Genomic DNA, 21,533 nt, shown 5'->3' with positions numbered 1-21,533 from the left:
CCATCATAATCGAGACATTTGATAGGCTTTACACAGCTATACTTTCTTCTCAAGTTTACTTCTGTTTATTTGATTTTTTCAGGATCCCAAATTGTATATTGATACAATATTAAAAGTTCATCAAAAACATTATAATCTTGTATTATCCGCTTTTGCTTGGGATCCTGCATTTTCACGTGCCTTAGACAAAGGATGCGAACGTTTTATAAATCGTAATGCTGTCACTGAATTAGCTGGAAATCAAAGAAAATCCCCTGAACTTTTAGCTAAATATGCAGATTTCTTATTAAAGAAAAGGTTAGTTTTATTATCTTAAATTTATAATTGAAGTTAGACATTAACACCGTTGGATGCCGGCTGACTCAGTGGTCTATCGGTTAAGGGCTCCGGCTCGAGGCTGGTAGGTCCTGGGTTCGAATCTCGCGAGTGCGGGATCGTGGATGCGCACTGCTGAGAAGTCCCATAATAGGACGAAACGGCCGACCAGTGCTTCTGGGTTTTCCATGGTGGTCTAGCTTCAATCGACTCATGATTTCAACTATTATAATTTAATGTCTTAAATTATATCTCTTAAAGTTTTAAGCCTTCGTTACATTGTGTTGATGATCATTTTTTGGAATATTACAACTGAATTGTATTTTGTAGCTCGGTATTGATATTTATACTTTAAGATTTGTTATGAGTCTCTTTGGACAACATCAAAGCAACTCTTTGAGTGTGCGAAACATTTTCTTCTTCATGACCAGAATACAGCAGCATCACTCCCGAATCTATACTTTTCTGTCCAGCGCGGATCCTATGTGTTTCACTGGTTCGGAGAACCATCAAGTCACCGACTACCATGGGACTGTATCTTCTAACGTGGATCAGATCTCTAGGTCAAAGGCTTGCAGAGTGGCCACCTGAGAAGACCATCTGCTTCAGTTTGGGCACCCGGGCAGTATTCCATCCCTCACACACATCGAATGATGAAGTGTGTTGCATATATATATTTGATGCCTTGTACCAATACATAAATATACATATATTATGAAATCACAAGCTACCTATATCCACATGTTATTTTTTGTAGAAAGTGTATATAACTTACGTCAATCCTAATCATCACTGTATAAGATGAACTTGTGTTAATTAAATAATTAGTTTTAAATATTTAATTATACCATTGGTTAGTTTTATGGACTTTTTCCAATTCATAATGAATCATTTCTGCCAATCTAACCTCTAACTAATCTATGAATAATAACATCCAGTCAGTAGATGATCATTATCATCACCATCATCATAGTGTTGATGGACCTCTGAAATGATACAACCCGGTCACTCAAACAAAAGTGGGTGAATGAATTTTGAACATGAGAATCAGTCGCTGGAAATCGATCGCCGTAACCACTAAACCACCATTTCGTATATTCAGTAAATTAATTGAATTTCAAACTTATGATTAGTTATAAAGTATCAGTCATAAAACGACTCGAATTCTTTTATATAATCGAGCTCCGAACATTTATATCTTGTTACGATGACTAATTGTTAGTGTAATAAATCAGTGTACATTGTCTTAGTAAAGTTAGCGATCACAATTACCCTGCTTTCAGTTTAGTGATTGATATTTATGATTCTATATATTAGTCAGTTATGTGTGAATTCCCCATTTTGGGAGTAGAATGGAGTTGATCGATTTCTAACCAAGTTATGATTACAAGTATTTGTTACATTTTTCCAAATCGAGGATTCAAAGTAGTCATAGTACATGGATGTAATCTGGTTATGCTAGTTCGCACTTTCCTGTCAGTTTTATTACTGAGTGCTTATATATGAATATGGGTTAAGTTCTAACTGTTTAGTGCCTCTTTCTTCTTTTTTCAGTGCAAAAGATATTCAGTTGGATGATTTGGAAGAAACACTTGGACAAGTAGTAAGTATTTCAATATTTTGTAAATTATTTTTCTATGTAGTCTTACTGATTACAGACAGACTGCATAATTCTTTCATCTTCTGTTTATAAAATTATCGCTAATATATTCAAAAGACGATCAGTATAAATGAATTTGTGTTAATCTATAATTAAAATACCCACGATACCCCTTATTAGCAATCTCTTCTTCGCTTTCCGTCGCTATGTAGTTTTGCTTATTCGTTCTCGTTAATCATTTTAGATGAATGTATTCCGCTACATTGAAGATAAAGATGTCTTTCAAAAATTCTATAGTAAAACACTGGCTCGCCGTTTAGTTTACAAATCATCTGTATCCGAGGATGCAGAAGCTTCTATGATTTCCAAATTAAAAGAAGCTTGCGGTTTTGAATACACTGCAAAATTACAACGAATGTTTCAAGATGTCAATGCTACTAGAGAATTGAATGCGAAATTTTCAGATTATTTACAAAAACAAGAAGAAGCCAATGGTAGTACAATTAAAGGAAGTAAGTCGTATATCTGTATTAAACTTTTATAGCTTTAACTATTCAAGAAGATGGTTCTTCTTCTATGGTTCGGCTTTCTGAAAAAAAGTTTATTTCTGTTTCGTCTTTATTTCACATGATGTCTCATCTCAAAGTTTCTAGGTAGCCTGTTTATATATGTAGATTTGTAACATTCGTTTGTGAACCAGTGATAAGTGTCTCCATAGCCTTCGCCTAGATGTTTATGAAGTTGTCGAAGCATTTATTTAAACTTCAATGTATTTAAGAGTAAGTTACCAAAAATCCACATACTCCGACTCATCCAAATAACAAAGCAACTTTCATTCCATAAAATTGTCCATAACTATGAGTGTAATGATAGCAGATTTGACGTTTTCTTTTATCTTTCCCGATTTCCTATCTAAAATAGCCTACTGATTATTTCAATTTTAGTCACTTTCGTTATTCATACTGGTTGATACTACGATTATTCTCTTTTCAATGCTAAACATGAATTGATATATTATAGGAGATGAATCTCACAAGAATTTAGTCAGTAATCTGTAATTTTCTTTTGGAACTAATACGTCCTTGATCTGTCTACCCACTTTCGTGCCGAGGATAACTTGTCTAATGTAGATTAAGACTTTGACGCGATAGGCTTAACCTTGAGGCTAGTATGCGTGAGTTCGAAGCGGGGGTAGAGAGACGGAAACTATTCTATCCCTGATTGACTGACAAGCACGCGCGCGAGAGAGACGACAAGACAACTGGAACACTACTAGCTTTTTTCCAAAATCCGATCTGATACCCGAATTCCGAATTCAGATTAGCGTAAAAAGATACATCAATAAATAGATGACTAACCTGACCACAACGTACAATAATAATAATAATTATTATTTAAACACATAAATATTGGTACAAGAAAGCACCAGATACATATGCGCTGTACAAATCTCATTCGATTTGTGTGAGGGCTGTGATACTGCCCAGGTGCCCAAACTAAAGCAGGTGGTTTTCTTAGGGGCCTACACCCAGAGCCTTTGACCTAAAGGTTTAATCCACAAGACAGTGGAGAATCGTGAGGAGATGCAGTCCCATGGTAGCAGATGACTAACGATTGATTCATACGCCATTTATTCCTTCAGGATACTGGAGCCCATGTGCACTATTGGTTTGGAATCAGGGTTTTCCAACTCTCCTAGGTGGACTTTCCATGTCCACCAACCCGATTAAAGCGCCTGACATTCGCTTTTCGTCCTCTCAGTTTCCTAAACAACACCCCTGCCACGAGAAGGCAGTGAGTAGGACTTCCCTGATAGAGGCTATATACGCGTGGTCATGTGAGAGCATTTGAAGAGGGAGAGTGGACTCTCCCCACTCTCAGCCGTACCAGGGCATTTGGGGGCACAATTATGTCCAAAACTGGGGGATTAGAGTAGAAAATAGAGTACAAAAGGTTACGTCTAAATTAAAATAGCTTTGGAACAGAAAAGGCTATGGCAGTGAATAATACATCAAACGAAAGCTTATGATCTATAGAATAGACCAGGGTTAAAAATAAATGTTACAGTTTTACAAGCTTTGAATCAAATGAAATAACATCCCTAAAAATAGCTTCCATAGTTTGGTAAGGCTTCTTGTTTCACTGTTCAAATCAGAAACAAATGGGATATTCATTCCAATATGAAACTATACGTCCATGGTTTATATATTTTTTTATAGAAAGATACTTTGCTATTATTTAATACAAGATATTACTTTCCTTTTGTTCACTTTCCATCCATCCCATCTATCCATTTCTTTTTTTCCGAAAAAATGATATAAAGGTTAACCATATTGATTTTTCTCTTAGTTTATCTTCAATCAATAAGGTTGTTATGTATTAAGTATAGGATAGTGTTTTTTTTTTAAAAAAAACAACTATTCCGCCTCATAAATGGAAAACTTTTTCTTTCGCATGTTTAGTGAACATGGGAAGTAAAATAAAAACAGTTTTAATTAAAATTATATTATGATATAATTTGTTTCTATGTTAATAACATCACACATACTGACAATTAGACATAAACTGTGTAAACATATTATATTATCCAACTGATTTCTTAGTTAAAACGTGGCTAATTGAGAATGTCTAAGTGTGTGTGTGAGAGAGAGAGGGAGAAAGAGATACCAATGGATAACTTTACTAATTCACGATAAACTGGTATTACAACATGATGTTTCTATAATAAATAAATCCCTGGACGTTAGATGTGATCATAATGTCAACATACCAGTAGTAAATAAGGGGGGGTTAGAATGGTTGACTAACTGTTTGGATTGAGAAATATTTCAGTCGGTTATTTATTTTGCATCATGTTTGAAACATAGACATAATTAATGGCTTCTGTGACTGGAAGATGATGTTTGACTCCACCTGATCTAGGTGTCTCACAATAATTTGTTTCACTGAAAGGCGTACCAAAGAACATAGATTAAGCTGCTAAATTTTCGATTGTAGTGACTTGATTATTCTAACCTTCAGCCGGTCAACCGGTGTAGGCATAGAACTTAGTACGAGGGCAGAACAAGCACTATTAGAATGGATCCCTGTTAACAGTGGCCTATGTGCTGTCCGGCTAAATGGATCCGTAAGAACTCGGAAGGATGGGCACACATCGTTGCCTTTTTGTCGTTTCTGCCTACACTCCTACTGACTGCAGCCCGGATGAAGTGAATGATTACTTTTACAGAAAGCTCTCTGAACTTCTTCAAAAAGCTAAGCGCTCAGACATAGTACTCGTAGCGGGTGACTTTAATGCTCTACTGGTTCAGAGTCAGCCTCAATAACGCAGATCCATTCGCTCGTTTTCTTCCCATAGATCTTAGGTGTCAAAATTATTTTATACCATTTTAATCTCCATTTATTATTATTTCACCTTGAATTACATTCTAGATAGCCAATATATATATACTCCATCATCACTGAAACTATTAATCCTTTTGTATTCATCTTTCTGTACTAATGTGGTGTTGGAAGAGCATTAGGGGCGGCCAAACCAAAATGTGGCATCAGTGCTTGAAGTTATTAACTTCCAGTCTGTATCATGTTGGTAGATGCAGTTTACTTGGTTGTGGTCCACGTGACTATCATAACCAATGATTGGAGACACTGTGTGGCATGGCTCAGAATCGATCACAATGTTGTAGATGTATACACTCTTTATCTTCCCTTAAACTATGAGATTAAAATTGCTTCATATCTGTCTTTCTTCCTGTAGTATATCCTTATATTCAATTTTTCTTTTATATATTGAGCGAATCATGCACCCAACCAGAAAAAAATATACAAGATTAAAAAAACTCTGATACTTATCCTTTTTGTAGAAATAATCTCTCTAAATATCTTAAAAGGTGTGTAGTTACTTTAAAATGTCAAATATATGACGTAATTAAAGGTTTAAATGTTGTCAAATCTCCTTTAGACAGAGAGATGCTGCTGTCCATGTTTATATATATATATGTATTTGTATATAAGTAGTGTCATTATGTTGTTATATCTCATCTACTCGCACACACACACTCTGCAAGTCATACATATCTCATTATATATTTTCTTTCATAAAAGTAGCATCCTAGTAACATTCCATGTTATCACATGGGCAATTGATGTCTGATGTAATTTGAAAAGAAAGACATGTGATTTTTTCGTATGACACAATAACGTTACCTTAGAGAAATTTGCTTTGTTTGTTTATTTGTTATTTAAATTTAGTGCGCTTCTTGTTTGACTATATGTGTTAACCATGTGTATTTAGTTGATATCCTATGTAAAAATAACTAACTAATGCATATGGCGATGTATTGTGAACATGGAATAAGTTTTTAATACAATGTCTTATTGATCACATCGTGGAAATTGAATTTATCCAGCTGTAAACATTCACTTATCAACTGAACAGAATTCCAACCATTACAGTGTTTGGAAGTTTAGTTATTCAGTTAGTCTTTACAACAATTCTGATGTCCATTAATTTTCACAGTTCAATTCATGAGTCCATTTAATTTAAACCACCGTGGAAAACCTGGAAGCACTGAGAGACGGTTTCGTCCTAGCATGAGACTCCCCAGCGGTGCGTATCCATGATCCCACACTCGGGGCTCGAACCCAGGACCTTCATTCTCGAGCGCAAATGCCCAGGTGCCCAAACTAAAGGGGCCACACCCGGAGACTTTGTCCTAGAGATCCGATCCACAAGGCAATGGAGCATCGTGAGGAGATGCAGTCCGGTGGTAGCCAGTGACCAACGATTGATTCATACTCCATTTTTCCTCTCAGGATACTGGAGTCCATGTGGACCATTGGTTTGGACTCAGGGTTTTCCAACTCTCCTAGATGGACTTTCCGTGTCCACCGACCCGGTTAAAGCGCTGGACATTCGCTTTTCGTCATCTCAATTTCGTAAACAACAATAATGCCATTGTGAAAAGGCAGTGAGTAGGACTTCCCTGACAGAGGCTATATATGCGTGGTCATGTGAGAGCATCTCGAGAGGGAGAGCGGACTCTCCTCACTCTCGGTCGTACCAGGTCATTTGGGGCCATAATGAATTAGAATTCTATTAAATGAAGGGTTTACGAAATTATTATATTATAACTGTTCACAAGACAATGGGTTAATAACTTGATCACACCTAACACAAGATGATATGAAAACATAAGTTAATTAGCTAACCGAATAAATTTCTATTTAGTACAACAAGATGTTCACATATTAAAATAAATATAATTAAATAAATGTCACTTAAAAATAAAGTAATTAATAAATATATAGAAGGAGGAGTAGTCCCACAATAGGACGAAACAGCCGTCCACTGCTTCCAGGTTTTCCATGGTGGTCTAGCTTTAATTGACTCATGATCCCAACTATATATATAGGATCTGTTGATCTCTTACTTTTTAATCTTAATAAGATCTAACTATATAATATAATTCTTGAGTATTATATAATTTTTATTATATCATAATCTAGAAATATGTTTAATAATGTTTGAATATTGATAAATATTTTTTTTATTTACATTTGTTTAGCTGATTTTAATATCATGATTCTTAGTTCAAATGCATGGCCATTTCAAGCTCAAGGACCTTTTTCTATTCCTCCTGAAGTAAGTTATACAGTACTATATAAATACTGTTATTATTCTCTTTTTTTGAAAATTCATCAAGGTGAATAAGAAACTATTAGTTAAATCTTTTTTCATCCCAACTTCTTAAGTCCTTCTTCTTAGTCTCCAAAAATCTACTCCTGGATCCTCAACAGAAAGAAAATATGGATGGTAGAAAAGAAACTTTTGGTGAATAGTTTGTTCATAAAGAATAAAGATTATGGATATTATTATATGTGATTTGAGGATTCTAGAAGCCTCTATAAACATATGTGACATGGATAACAATATCGACGAAATTACAATCGGGAAATAAAAATATAATTCGATGTTTTGTAGAATTTTCTCAGGAGTTTCTATTGAACACTGATTAATGGAAAATGTTTTAGTTACTACGGACTATCGCGAAACTATCAAAGTAACCGAACACACTTTCTTAATATGTTCTATCAGAAAATGTTTGAAATCAACCATTTTTTAGTTACTCATACTCATATTGTCCAGTAGTCCCCCCTCGGTCTAAACCTCTAATCGATGAAGTTTGATCGACTTGTTTCTATAAACAGTTTGATGTCAGATGTTAAACAGTGGAATATTAGATTTCGAAAATTAACAAGTAACGAAGTAATTGTTTAGTGGTAGTAGTATTATCTTTTAAACAATAGGTCCCAAGTTTAAACTCAGGTTTAGCCAAAGCATTTGGTTATTTTCTCTAGTCATATAAACAATGTACGGTATAGTTGAGTAAATAAACATATATTTGTTAATTGAATTGCGATTGAAAACTATTTGAACCAAGCATATCGGATCTTGATTTGCAATCATTCACTGAATAAGCATGTGCACATTTCAAATAAACCATCATAGTGTGATAAAAGTGTTTATTTTCAAATAATGGATTATAATCATATGCTCACTAGTGACTGGCTTCAAGAGGTAAATCCTGGCGTTCTAGTGAGAAGCAGTGACCATTGGAGTTCAAACCACGTCTGTTGTGAGATAGGAACTCACTGAAGACAATTGGTGAACGGTTGCTCAACTTCGTGGATTGGTTGAAGTTAGACATTAACACCGTTGGATGCCGGCTCAGTGGTTCTAGAGGTTGAGCGCGCGAAACTGATAGGTCCTGGGTTCGAATCTCGCGAGACGGGATCATGGATGCGCATTGCTGAGGAGTCCCACAATACGACGAAACGGCCGTCCACTGCTTCCGGGTTTTCCATGGTGGTCTAGCTTCAATTGACTCACGCTTTCAACTATTAAAATAATGGAGTAGTAAAAGTTACAGTTTCAACTCTCTCCATTCAATTTCATATCATTTTAAAATTTTAAATTTCAACCTTAATATGCCTCCTCCCTCAATTTCGTAAAAAGTAAAATATAAACTCCCCATTTATAAATTCATTTAGTATCGTTTGTTTGAATTTTCCCATGGGAAGATAACGCGATGGTGTTTGAAGCAAAAGGTACTGGGTTCGAGTCCCAGAGTGAACATCAACTCTGAGACGCAGGTACATCCAGCTGACGAGTCCCAAATAGGACGAAACGCGCGTCAAACTGGATTCCACTGCTAGGCACTATCCATCTCTGCTCCCCATTTATAGGTTTGGTTTTGTTTTACAGTTTAAAAAACACCAAACCCTGTATACCCTACTTTCTTGAGTTCATGAATCTTTTTTCAATTTCAGCATGATATCTACTTCGTTTTTTTCTCTTCGATTGAGTTTTTTTTTCTTTTATTTTTGTCTTTAATTATAAAACCACATTCTAGTTGGAACAATGTCACAATACATTTCTTGCTTTCTATCAAGAACATCATACTGGTCGTAAATTAACATGGTGTTATCATTTATCACGTGGTGAAGTTGTTACTAACTATACTAAAACTAGATATATATTTCAAGTATGTTTATATGTATTTTTTTTAGATAATGATTTATTGATGGATCAGTTAAGAAATTGATTCAAAGCAATTTTTAATGGGTATTCATCTCGAAATGCTTTCACATGGCCACGCGTACATATCCTCTAACAGGGAAATCCCATTCACTGCCTTCTCGTGGCGGTGTTGTTTACAAAATTGAGAAGACGAAAAGCAAATGTCCGGTGCTTTAACCGGGTGGGTGGACACGGCGAGTCCACCTAGGAAAGTTATGAAACCCTGATTCCAAACCAATGGTGCACATGGGCTCCAGTATCCTGAAGGAACAAATAGCGTATGAACCAATTGTTGGTCACCGTCTACCATGGGACTGCATCTCCTCACGATGCTCCACTGCCTTGTGGATCACATCTTTAGGTCAAAGGCTCCGGGTGTAGGCGCCTAAGAAAACCACCTGCTTCGGTTCACACAAATCAAATGAGATTTGTGAGGTGCATATGTATCTGGTGCTACTTTGTAGTAATATTTATGTGTTCAAATAATAATAAAAATAATAGTAATAATAATAATGTTCATCCCGTAATGTGCTTGACTTCAGTGGTAAATAATTTTCCGAATTCGATAATGTTGAGAGTTAATCATTTAGGGTGTATAGTTCTGAGAAATGAAATGATATTGGAAATTTTTTATATGTATAATGTGACTTTAAAGCCAGCTAGTTATCACGTGACTTATTGCCCAATCGAAATACGACTTATTCAATCTTTGTACTGTGCTGAACCAATAACGTTCAATCGTTATGAACAGCAGCCTAGCGTCCTTACTGCTCTTTTGTTCGTCTAGCGCTTCCAGTTGAGTTCAGAACTCCAATAACAGCTTCAATTATGCGAATCATTTCAAACGTACTCGGTTTATATACCGAACAGACAGACCGCATCACACCATAAAATAGAAAATAGCATTTTTACAAGATCAAGCTAAATGTGGCTGTGAACGTGGGAAACAGTAATCAATAAACTGAATATAATTTAGAGACAGTAAATGAAGCTTATAATAAGAGGAATATAGGTATGCATAATCTAGTTACTGAATAGTTGTACAATAAGAAAAAATATATAATATTAGTCCATTAATAGTTCTCAGAAGTTACCCGTAATTTAATCATACTCAAAAGGCAAAAGACAAAATACACATGTGACAATCTAATCATATTGTTGTGACGGGCTATGTTCAAAATCTGATGTCGGTACACAGGGTGCTACGCGCTAACCTCCAACTGGCTACTTGAGCGAGAAAGTGTACTGACTACTGAATAAAATGTACAAATACTAAATTTCATATTATATACCACTCTAAATCCTTATGAAATTAGTCCATTTCTTAGCCAATGAAATGCACTTGTCCTATAGGTCACTTCTGATTGGCTCTCTATATCATATGTCACTCAATGCCTCCAACTATTAAGTTCCAATTATCTCAGAGATCCTAACTACAAAGTTTACACTTCCGGACGTAGCTTCATGGACTGTTGTTACATCTTGGCATGTAACTACTCCTGTTTTGACCTGACTTCTCAGCTTTTAAGTTTCCAGAATATAGAAATGTTATGTATTTTTCATTTATTTAAAATTGTTGTGAAACAGTTCTTTTGAGTTAGTTGTATATGGTTTTACTACCATTTTTTTTAAACAAAAGGTTTCAACGTACCAGATGTCTGTTTTAATGTTATATAATTCATCATTAGTGTACACAGTATCAGCTATTCAACTACAAACTGGTATTGAAGAAGCTACATTATTACAAATTCTACAAATTTTACTTAAAGCTAAAGTATTGAAAATTGTATCCGATCCAAAGTGTGAACTAGATCAATCCACTGTAATCAGTGATGATTCAAACGAATCACATTTATCACCGGATACACATTTGGCACTGTATACAGATTATAAAAAGTTAGTTAGTTGATTTTTGTATGTATTATTTTACTTAAATTCACAATTATTTAAAGTGTATATGATTTGAATAAATCATTTTTGTGTTAAGATTATCAGCGGCTACATGGATTTTCAAGGTCAGTCTACGTGTTACTGACCGGGAGGCTAATTTACTGAACTAGTTGAGATGGTTAAATTGACAATCTACTTACACAACCAATCCCCGAGTACTTATGAAAGAGATTTCAGAACCAGTAGAAAATACTTTTTTTAATAGTCAATCACAGCTATTATTTCGACCAGGGTAGTATGGCTTATCAGTTAACAGATAATCGAGCATCCATCTTACCCTCACTTTCTACTTCTTCGCCTCCTCTGATAACTTGAGATATTTCACTTTAAAAAATAAATTATCACGTTAATGTCTTTCACCGTATCATCATCCATAAGAATAATATTAATTAGCTTATACATTTTGCGTGGATTAAATAATCTTCAGATATCTTATGAATAAGATATCTAAGTGTATTTTCATTAAAATATTTTTATATCATAAACAATAATATCTGTCTAGCAACCAATGGACGGGTTTACTGCGCAGCAGTTCGTTCCGTCCTACTTTATAGCAGCGGAACATGGCCGATAAGACTAGAGGATATTTGTAGGCTACTAGTTTTCGATCATAGGTGTCTTCGAAGCATTGCTCGTATATCCTGAGACCACCGAGTAAGCAATGCAGTTGTCAGGAAACGGGTACTAGGTAATGATGCCAAATCGCTTAATGAAGTAGTGAAACTTCATCAGTTGAGATGGCTGGGACGCGTGTTACGTATGCCCAGCCACCGACTGCCCCGACGTGCAATGTTTTATGGTGTAGGAGTGGGTTGGAAGAAAGCTAGAGGCAGCCAAACCAAAACGTGGCACAAATCCATAAAGTCACTGACAGGTGGATTGAGTCATGTTGGTAGGTGTAAACTACGTGGTTGGGATCCAGGAGATGATAGCAACCGATGGTTAAAGACCTTGAATGATATGGCTCAAAATCGTTTACAATGGCGAAGGTGCATCCACTCTTTATGTTCTCCCAAATTCTAATCTTCTGAATTCTTCATGTCTCTATCTTTTTTCTCTTTTCAAATTTATTTCACTGGATTGTACTCCTTGAATAACATCTTCAAACCCTAATCTTTCACATAATGCTTATACTCTTACTACTTCTACCACTATGGAATTTGAATGGGCAACTGGATCTCTGTGCTAATGTGGTATGGCAACTCGAACTGGTGTACGTACGTACGAAGTTCTATGTTGTGACTGACTGACTGAATATGCAATAAAATGTTGAAATACTTATCGTTTTACAATGTTATACAACTTCACTATAAAAAAATACTTCATGATATTATTGTATTACATTTTATTCGTTAAAAAAACAATATTTTTAGTTATTCTTGTGTATGTCAGGCAACTTTGTTCTTATGTTATTTATAACTTGTTTTGTACATGCTTGTATGTTTAGTTTAGTCTAATAAGAAATACATTTATAATATAGTGCAAGAACATATGATCGGTCAATGTGAGTGATCACTTGTTCAGTTCATTAAATTCTGGTATTTTTTTGTTGTCGGTTAAATCAAAATGATCCAAAATGATTTGTGCTACATCTTGGTATATATTACTGTGTGATTTTACAAAACAAAAGCAGTACTTGAAGATAATAAGAAATTATTCACAGGCATTTTAATATTTAAGTGTTCTACTTAGAATAGTCTACATTCAATCGACGCAATTCCTCTTTTTTTTAAAAAACCCAAAAACATGTAGTTTCGATTTTACATTCTAGATGTGTATACATATGTTAGATATTTTGTTTATGTCCCCATATAGTACCGTTATTTAGTTAATCATATAAATTATAGAACCTAACCCATTCATCATCCATCAGTCCAAATCGCAACACCACATTAGTCAGTCAGTCAGCTACAACGTAGGACCAGGCACATTTATGCATCGGTACAAGTTGCAATACTTCGTTACCACAACAAGATCAACACCGAATTCATGGAAGTAGTTAATTTAGTGGTGGTAATATATAAAAGATAGGTTGTATATAAGGATATAGTATAGGAAGGAAGAACGTTATGAAGCAATTTTAACCTTAAGGTTTAAGGGAAGATAAAGAGTGTATACACCTGCGCCATTGTGATCGATTCTGAGCCATGTCACCTAGAGTCTCCAATCATTGGTTATGATAGTCACGTGGACCACAACCAAGTAAACTGCATCTACCAACATGATACAGACTGGAAGTTAATAACTTCAAGCACTGATGCCACATTTTGGTTTGGCCGCCCCTAATGCTCTTCCAACACCACATTAGTACAGAAAGATGAATACAAAAGGATTAATAGTTTCAGTGATGATGGAGTATATATATATTGGCTATCTAGAATGTAATTCAAGGTGAAATAATAATAAATGGAGATTAAAATGGTATAAAATAATTTTGACACCTAAGATCTATGAGAAGAAAATGAGTTAATGGATCTGCACTACTGAGACTGGTTCTGAACCAGTATAATAAGTTACACGGCAAACGCTACAACAACAAAACTAATCTTTCTCAGGATAATAATTACTATGTATACGACCCCTAATATTACTATACAAGTCGTATTTGTATTTATTTGATAGGTGATCTTGAAATTCAGAAACAGCCTATTACAAGATAAACAAATATCAAGATTCTTTACAAGTAATGCAGATTTTCGGCTTTCAGAAGCTGCAAAATTGTATTTTGTGATATTCTCAGACTGTTGGTAATCCTTATGTCTATTCTATTATTAATAAACAAGGACAATCAGGGTGTACAATGATGTTTAGGTTTAAGCTACTTCGAATCTTCCATTCAAAAAATATTTACCTTATGTGTAAAAATAATCATTTCAGTTTTTGCTACTAATCATGAGAAAGTTTAGCTAATTATGGTTATCAAGCATTGAGTCGATATTTTATTATGTAAATGCATAAAGGAATGATGTAACTAATATACTTTTGATGTAAACTTAGTGAACGAATAGTTCTACTGCTCTATTTTGGAGAGAGGAAATTTGATTTAAGCATCAGAAATATAATTGGTTTCTGAATAATATAGTAATTTTCTTATGAATAGGTAAAAAGCTCTCTTATAAAATATGTGCATCACATAAACACTTATCACCTATTGAAATTTGTTGTTCATTTAATTATTACGATACATATAGATGTAATAGAAGCGGACATCGAAAGTAGGATGCATCGAGCTAGTACAAAGATTAAATTACGAAAGAAAAAGTGAACAATAGTATTATGTAAGTGTAAGAATGTAAAACAAAACTATAGCATCATCTCTATTGGCTTCTATTCTGAGCCTTGTCTGATTGTGTTTCACACTATTGCACCATCTCGGTAACTGCAGTCGGAAAGTTGTAATGGACCGACCGGTGTCAACACTGTACAGCTTTCTTTCACACTACAACGTCATTTCATATGCTGTTCACTTGTACGCGCTCAATCTAGTTGGCAACTTTACATTGTAGTTATATATAAAAATCTATTTATTCATGCGATTTCATGAAGTACATTGAAACAACCTTATCTAAGACTTCATAACAACTTTTTATATATCAGGAGGGGTTTTGTGGATATTATATTAATTTTAATAGTTGAGATCATGAAGTTAGACATTAACACCGTTGGATGCCGGCTCAGTGGTTCTAGAGGTTGAGCGCGCGAAACTGATAGGTCCTGGGTTCGAATCTCGCGAGACGGGATCATGGATGCGCATTGCTGAGGAGTCCCACAATACGACGAAACGACCATCCAGTGCTACCAGGTTTTCCATGGTGGTCTAGCTTTAATTGATTCCTGATCTCAACTTCTTAAATTTCAAGTGAATTTTTGAAAAGCAGTTGCTACGTCACTAGTCACTTATGAATTTTTTGTTAGGAATGTCACCATATTTATTATATAAGGTACCTTAACATCAAATATTCTAAGCGGAATTTTCCACAGTAACTAATGTATGCTAATAAGAAACAAATGTAACCAATACTCATCTTTTTTCAAACTAAATCTTAATAAAAGTGAAATTATGTTTATTGATTTCATTGTCGTTGATTGTTCAGACCAATATAATAGTTATGTATAACCAGTGAATATCAAATGTCTGTTTTTTTTTCAACCAATTAATAAACCGAAAAATTACAAATAATGATTTTCAATAATCGTTTTCTTTCTGTTGCTCTCTCTCTTTGCTATTTGTTCCTGTCAATTTCAATTCCATTAGTAAACGTGTTCGAGTTTATTTAAATGTTCCATTGAAAAGTGAAACAAAACAAGAAATTGAACAGACTTTAGGAAATGTAGAATCTGATCGAAAATTAATTGTTCAGGTTAGTTGATCCTCAAAAAATGCTTTATCTATTTGAAATTCTAAGTTTTTGATGAAAAGGTGTATGAATATCCTCATTTACTTTATGCACTGGTACGGTCAAGAGTGAAGAGAGTCCGCTCTCCCTCTCGAAATGCTCTCACATGGCCACGCGAATATGTAGCCTCTGCCAGGGAAGTCCTACTCACTGCCTTCTCGTGGCGGTGATGTTAACGAAATTGAGATGACGAAAAGCGAATGCCTGGCGCTTTAATCGGGTTGGTTAACACGGGGCGTCTACCTAGAGGAGTTGGAAAACCCTGATTGCAAACCAATGATTCACATGGGCTACAGTATCCTGATGGGACTGCATCTCCTTACGATGCTCCACTGCCTTGTGGATCAGACCTTTAGGTCAAAGGCTGCGGACGTGGCCCTCTAAGAAAACCATCTGCTTCGGTTTGGGCAGTCGGGTAGTATCACATCCCTCACACAAATCAAATGAGATTTGTGTGGCTCATATACATCTGGTACCCCTTTGTACCAATATTTATGCGTTGAAATAGAAATAGAAATTATGTAAAAGAACGTTTTGACTTAATCGTGTACACATACTCCCATAATCTTCAATTATAAAGTTGTGAAATCTATCTGAATATCATTTAGTTTGATGTAGTCAGAGACACAGGCATGGTAGTCTCATCTCAATAATTCGATGTAACATGCAGGGCTGACAGTTAAAGCTGGTATGTAATTATCTCATTTGTTTCTTTATATTATAGTATCAGTCAGTCATGATAAACATAGGACTTAACATAACACATGAGTTCATTAGCCGTAGTTGGTACATCCACATTAGGACGACGGGATGAAACTAACAAGTTGTGTAGCGTAAATAGCTATATAAACATTTTTCCCAGTCGAATTTATGTCCATAATTGTCCAATTGCATTGATATATGCGAAGATGACGATGTTGATTAGAGAGACAATGAAAGCTCCACGACCAAATCATTCAGCTCAGAGAACAAAATTTTGTGGATTAGAGAAGTCAATTACTTGCTCACGATGAACACTCGATTGATGAATTCAGTGGCTGAATAATGAAAAACAAACCGTGTGAATAACCCAGTTTTCTTTGTTACAATTATATAATTGGATTAATATAGAAAATAGGCTGGAATCCAGTACTGTGAAATGGAGTTCTCAGATTAAGAGATCACTAGAATAGTGTAACTAAGGTCAATAAAAATACAATTTTCTGAATAACTTAATTATAATCTGTTTAAATGTGTGTCGATTTAATCTACCATATCACAAAATACAGAATTTGATCAGTCTACTTCAGAAGTTAAGAATCCGACCGTGTTTCAATCATAGATGTACTGATCAACCTACTTGTCTTCAGCTTCTTTACTATTAAACCGAGTTATACGTTTAAAATGAAGTAAACTTTGTGTTTAATGTCTCAATCCATGTTAATCTTTATTTTTGTTCTCTTCCTCCTATAGGCTTGTATAGTACGTATTATGAAGACTAGAAAAGTAATGAAACACCATCAATTGATCTCTGAAGTTGTTACACAATTAACACCTCGATTTAAACCGACTGTATTATTAATTAAAGTAAGTTTTGTTTAGTAATATATATCTGAAAAACAAGATCATTATTTCATCCTTCACTAACCTCCATAGTCGAATTGGTCAGCATATATAAGAAAGTGAATAGAATACCATCAATTTCTTGTTTAAGAATTTCATAAATCCTGATGAATATAAAATACACCTAAACTCTGATAATATTTCTAAAGATTGTTGCTGGATTTGTTAGAATAGAGCAGATATAGTGATCGAGGAAACAAGTGAGGACAATCGAATGTATTTAAACATAAAATTACACTACATCTTAGTAAAATCTGAGAACCATACTGTAAATACTTGATTTGCAAAATGTCAATCAATCGTCTCAGAATTCATTGTTCTTTCGCTTCCACACCAATCTACCATGACTCAGAATCGATCACAATGGCGCTGGTGTATACGCTCTTTATTTTCCCTTGAACCTTAAATTAAAATTGCTTCATAACTTTCTTCTTTCCTATACTATATCCTTATATACAACCTATCTTTTATATATTACCACCACTAAATTAACTACTTCTATGAATCCGGTGTTGATCTTGTTGTGCTAACGAGGTATGGCAACTTGGACCGATGCATAAATGTGCCTGGTTCTTCTTTGTAGTTGACTGACTGACACCGATCATTGTTTGTTCTCGTTCTTTTTTATTTTAATCTTCTTAACTTTCTGCCTCTAGGCATTTTACTTTCGATGGATAACACATAGTACACAGCTATCGTGCCAACTAATTTAGTCATAGGTTGCCAACTCCTCTGAAACTTTCAGTTTGTTTAATTGGATAGTATTAATAATTCTCACATCTAAATTGTAGCTTCAATTCAAGGATAGGGATTTTACTTTTTCAGTTTCATTCAGATAAAGTTTTTTTATATGAATAAACAAATTCTATGCATCAGTTAATTTGGTCGAGGCAGTTGAAATATATACATGTTTTCATAGATAATTCAGTCATTTATCTATTTATTTGAACACATAAATATTGGTACAAAGGAGCACCAGATACATATGCGCCACACAAATCTCATTTGATTTGTGTGAGGGCTGTGATACTGCCCGGGTGCCCAAACCTAGGCAGGTCGTTTTCTTAGAGGGGCCACACCCGGATTTTTTGACCTAATGGTCGAATCCACAAGGTAGTTGAATATCGTGAGGAGATGCAGTCTCATGGTAGCCAGTGACCAACGATTGATTCATACGCCATTTGTTCCATCAATATACTGGAGCCCATGTGAATCATTGGTTTGCAATCAGAGTTTTCCAACTCCCCTAGGTGGACTTTCCGTGTTCACCAACCCGGTCGAAGCACCAAACATTTGCTTTTCGTCCTCTCCATTTCGTAAACAACAGTAATGCCACGAGAAGGCAATGAGTAAGACTTTATTGGCAGAGGCTATGTACGCATGGCCATGTGAGAGCATTTCGAGAGGGAGAGCGGAATCTCCCCACTCTCGGCCGTACCAGGGCATCCGAATGTTTCAGTGCTAATATTAGTTGGTTAAAGACAAACAGACATCAAATGAATTTTTGTTTACAAATGTATATCGCTTCTGTACTTTACGTCAACATATCGAATGTGAATTATCACATGAAATGGAAAACGAATAGAAATACGATAACAAGCTTTGATGGACAATGAAGCTGGAAATACGAATCACAAGAGTAGATGGAATTGCTGAGTACAAAGGACTCCTAAATATGTGATTTAATAAAATAATATTGAACGTTCATATTTTTAGTTTCACTAGTTTTGATCATTGTAAATATTTGAATAGTTGAAAGCGTGAGTCAATTGAAGCTAGACCACCATGGAAAACCTGGAAACACTGGACGGCTGTCTCGTCCTATTATGGGACTCCTCAGCAGTGCGCATCCACGATCCCACACTCGCGACATTTAAACCACGTCTGTTGTGAGATATCAACTCACTGATGACATTGGTGAATGGTTGCTCAATGTCGTGGATTGGTTAAAGTTAGACATTAGCACCGTTGGATGCCAGCCGGCTCAGTGGTCTATCGGTTAAGTGCTCTGGCTCGAGACTGTTGGGTCCTGGGTTTGAATTTCGCGAGTGCGGGATAGTGGATGCGCACTGTTGAGGAGTCCCATAATTGGACGAGTTGGCCGTCCAGTGCTTCCAGGTTTTCCATGGTGGTCTAGCTTCAATTGACTCATGATTTCAACTATGAAAATACCAAATTCTCCACAAAACCCCTTCTGATTCATGCATATTTAACAAAAATGTTTTTTGTTTTTATTTTTATTTTTTTCTATTTTAGCGATGTATTACCGCTCTCATTGAAAGAGAATATATTAAACGAGATAATAATGAACGAGATGCTTATGAATATTTGGCTTAATTTTCCCCTACTTTATGTATGTTGCTGCATCTATGTGTATGTATGTATGTATGTATGTATGGCTTTACATTCTGTGGGCTTTCTCTAATAAATCAGTTTTTAATTAACTTTTTTTCGTTCATCATTATTTGCAACGATTGTTTCATTCTAATTTGGTTACATTTTATTTTTTCTCTTTTGCACAACAAATCCATAATGGGCTTGTTTGTATTTTGATATAATGTTCTGCAGCAAGCACCCTTTGAAAATATCACCTCAGATGTTCTTCTTTTTTTGTTTCATTATTATTCATTTTCACTGATAACTACTACCTTGTTTCATTTACCTTTATTCCTACTTTCCGATTGTTCACTTGATAAGCCGAATGTATTTCGTCAAATCGAGATCAGTATGGTTATCTCCTGAAGCTGGTGTATTTCGCCGGCGTTCTATACATATTTTAAAGATCGAAAAGTGATGCACTGTTGTTTTATGTAAACATTTATGTTATCATATTTTTGCTATTCTAGTTGCTTCCAGTTCCTCTTACAGTTGCTCTTTCATATTGTACCTTTGTTATTGTTTCCATTATACATATGTTTAACCAATCCCCCTTACCATCTATATAGTTATGATGTAATTTGAAAGCAAAAAGTGGAAGAAACACTTTTGCCAACCGATTCTCTAAACGATTCGGTAAGAATACTTCACTCTGTTAAATGTACCAACCAAATGATGACAATACTAATGTATTTAACTAACAGTAAGTATTATTGTATGCTTAAGAATGATAGTCATATTAAGTGCTTCCAAAATTACTTTCTCGTATTTATGCATAAATAGAAAGAAGAGGAATCCCAAATTATACTGTTCTAATCATGGAAGAATGTGTTCCTGTAGAATACCTGATGTGGTTTTGAAATCAGAACACTGTAAAAGCCATGAGTTTTATGAAATAACTGCATTTATGTTCAATTACTTCAACATTGTTCATATACACTGTGTCCACTTTGTTCTTGGATGTCAGCTGTACATTATGTTTGTAAAGGTTTGTTAGGTATTCTGAATTTGCATTTGATGGTATATATTGATTCCTCACGGATTGTTGAATGCTTTCGACCGTCTCAGTGAACGTTTGGTTAGTAGATAGATAGCTTTGAGATTATGAACGTTCGAATCAACACTTTTTACTCCCATCTGATACTGATCGTTAGTCTCATAAATACAGCCCTGTATATTCCACTCGATCTCAATGAATCACATTAATGGAAAGAAAATCTATCGTCAGGATTTTAACAATAACCTAACCAGTGACCTAAATACTCATCGAATTCTTTGAGTGGATTGTACGGTATATTTTACCTTCGGAATTAATTTCGAACTTTTATTACAAAATTCTAACTGTAGTTTACATTCTTATGTCGCCTTCTATTATATCTGTTAAGATATTATGAGAAGTATCTCAGTTGTTGCTTCGAATCCAGTCGTTTACATGATTCATATCCAACTGGTAGATATACTTGGCTATTCAGCAAGTGGCTAGACAGTTTGTCTTCGTAGATAAAACCATTCTACACCTTTATTCAAGCAGCTTGATAACATAATATAGCTTTACACCTTGAATGTATCTTGAAACAGAGACCAATCAATCACCGTCAGACGATTCACACCAATAACAATTAAATCAACTTAAAATTTCGTTCTTAATATTACCGTTGCTTGCAAATCATTCTAACCTATCCAGTAAGACAAGTTCAAATGTAAATAAGTA

At 35.0% G+C, this 21,533-nt stretch overlaps 1 protein-coding gene across 1 annotated transcript in view; it reads left to right on the top strand.

Moving 5' to 3' along the window:
• Nucleotides 1–19,783, top strand: part of Smp_150270 (putative cullin) — a gene marked incomplete at both ends in the record, with an annotated part of 31,641 nt that extends 11,858 nt beyond the window's left edge. The window contains 10 exons of the mRNA XM_018797471.1: nucleotides 83–297; nucleotides 1,870–1,918; nucleotides 2,160–2,427; nucleotides 7,483–7,559; nucleotides 9,331–9,462; nucleotides 11,137–11,297; nucleotides 11,328–11,393; nucleotides 15,703–15,808; nucleotides 17,297–17,410; nucleotides 19,703–19,783. Coding sequence (XP_018652510.1) covers nucleotides 83–297; nucleotides 1,870–1,918; nucleotides 2,160–2,427; nucleotides 7,483–7,559; nucleotides 9,331–9,462; nucleotides 11,137–11,297; nucleotides 11,328–11,393; nucleotides 15,703–15,808; nucleotides 17,297–17,410; nucleotides 19,703–19,783 — 1,269 coding nt within the window. The remainder of the gene's footprint in view (nucleotides 1–82; nucleotides 298–1,869; nucleotides 1,919–2,159; nucleotides 2,428–7,482; nucleotides 7,560–9,330; nucleotides 9,463–11,136; nucleotides 11,298–11,327; nucleotides 11,394–15,702; nucleotides 15,809–17,296; nucleotides 17,411–19,702) is intronic.
• Between the last annotated feature and the right edge of the window lie 1,750 nt (nucleotides 19,784–21,533).

This window comes from Schistosoma mansoni, chromosome 4, assembly GCF_000237925.1.
Source record: "Schistosoma mansoni strain Puerto Rico chromosome 4, complete genome".
Taxonomy (NCBI): Eukaryota; Metazoa; Platyhelminthes; class Trematoda; order Strigeidida; family Schistosomatidae; genus Schistosoma; species Schistosoma mansoni.
Note: the sequence above shows the minus strand (reverse complement) of the source record. Positions and strands in the feature narration are given on the sequence as shown.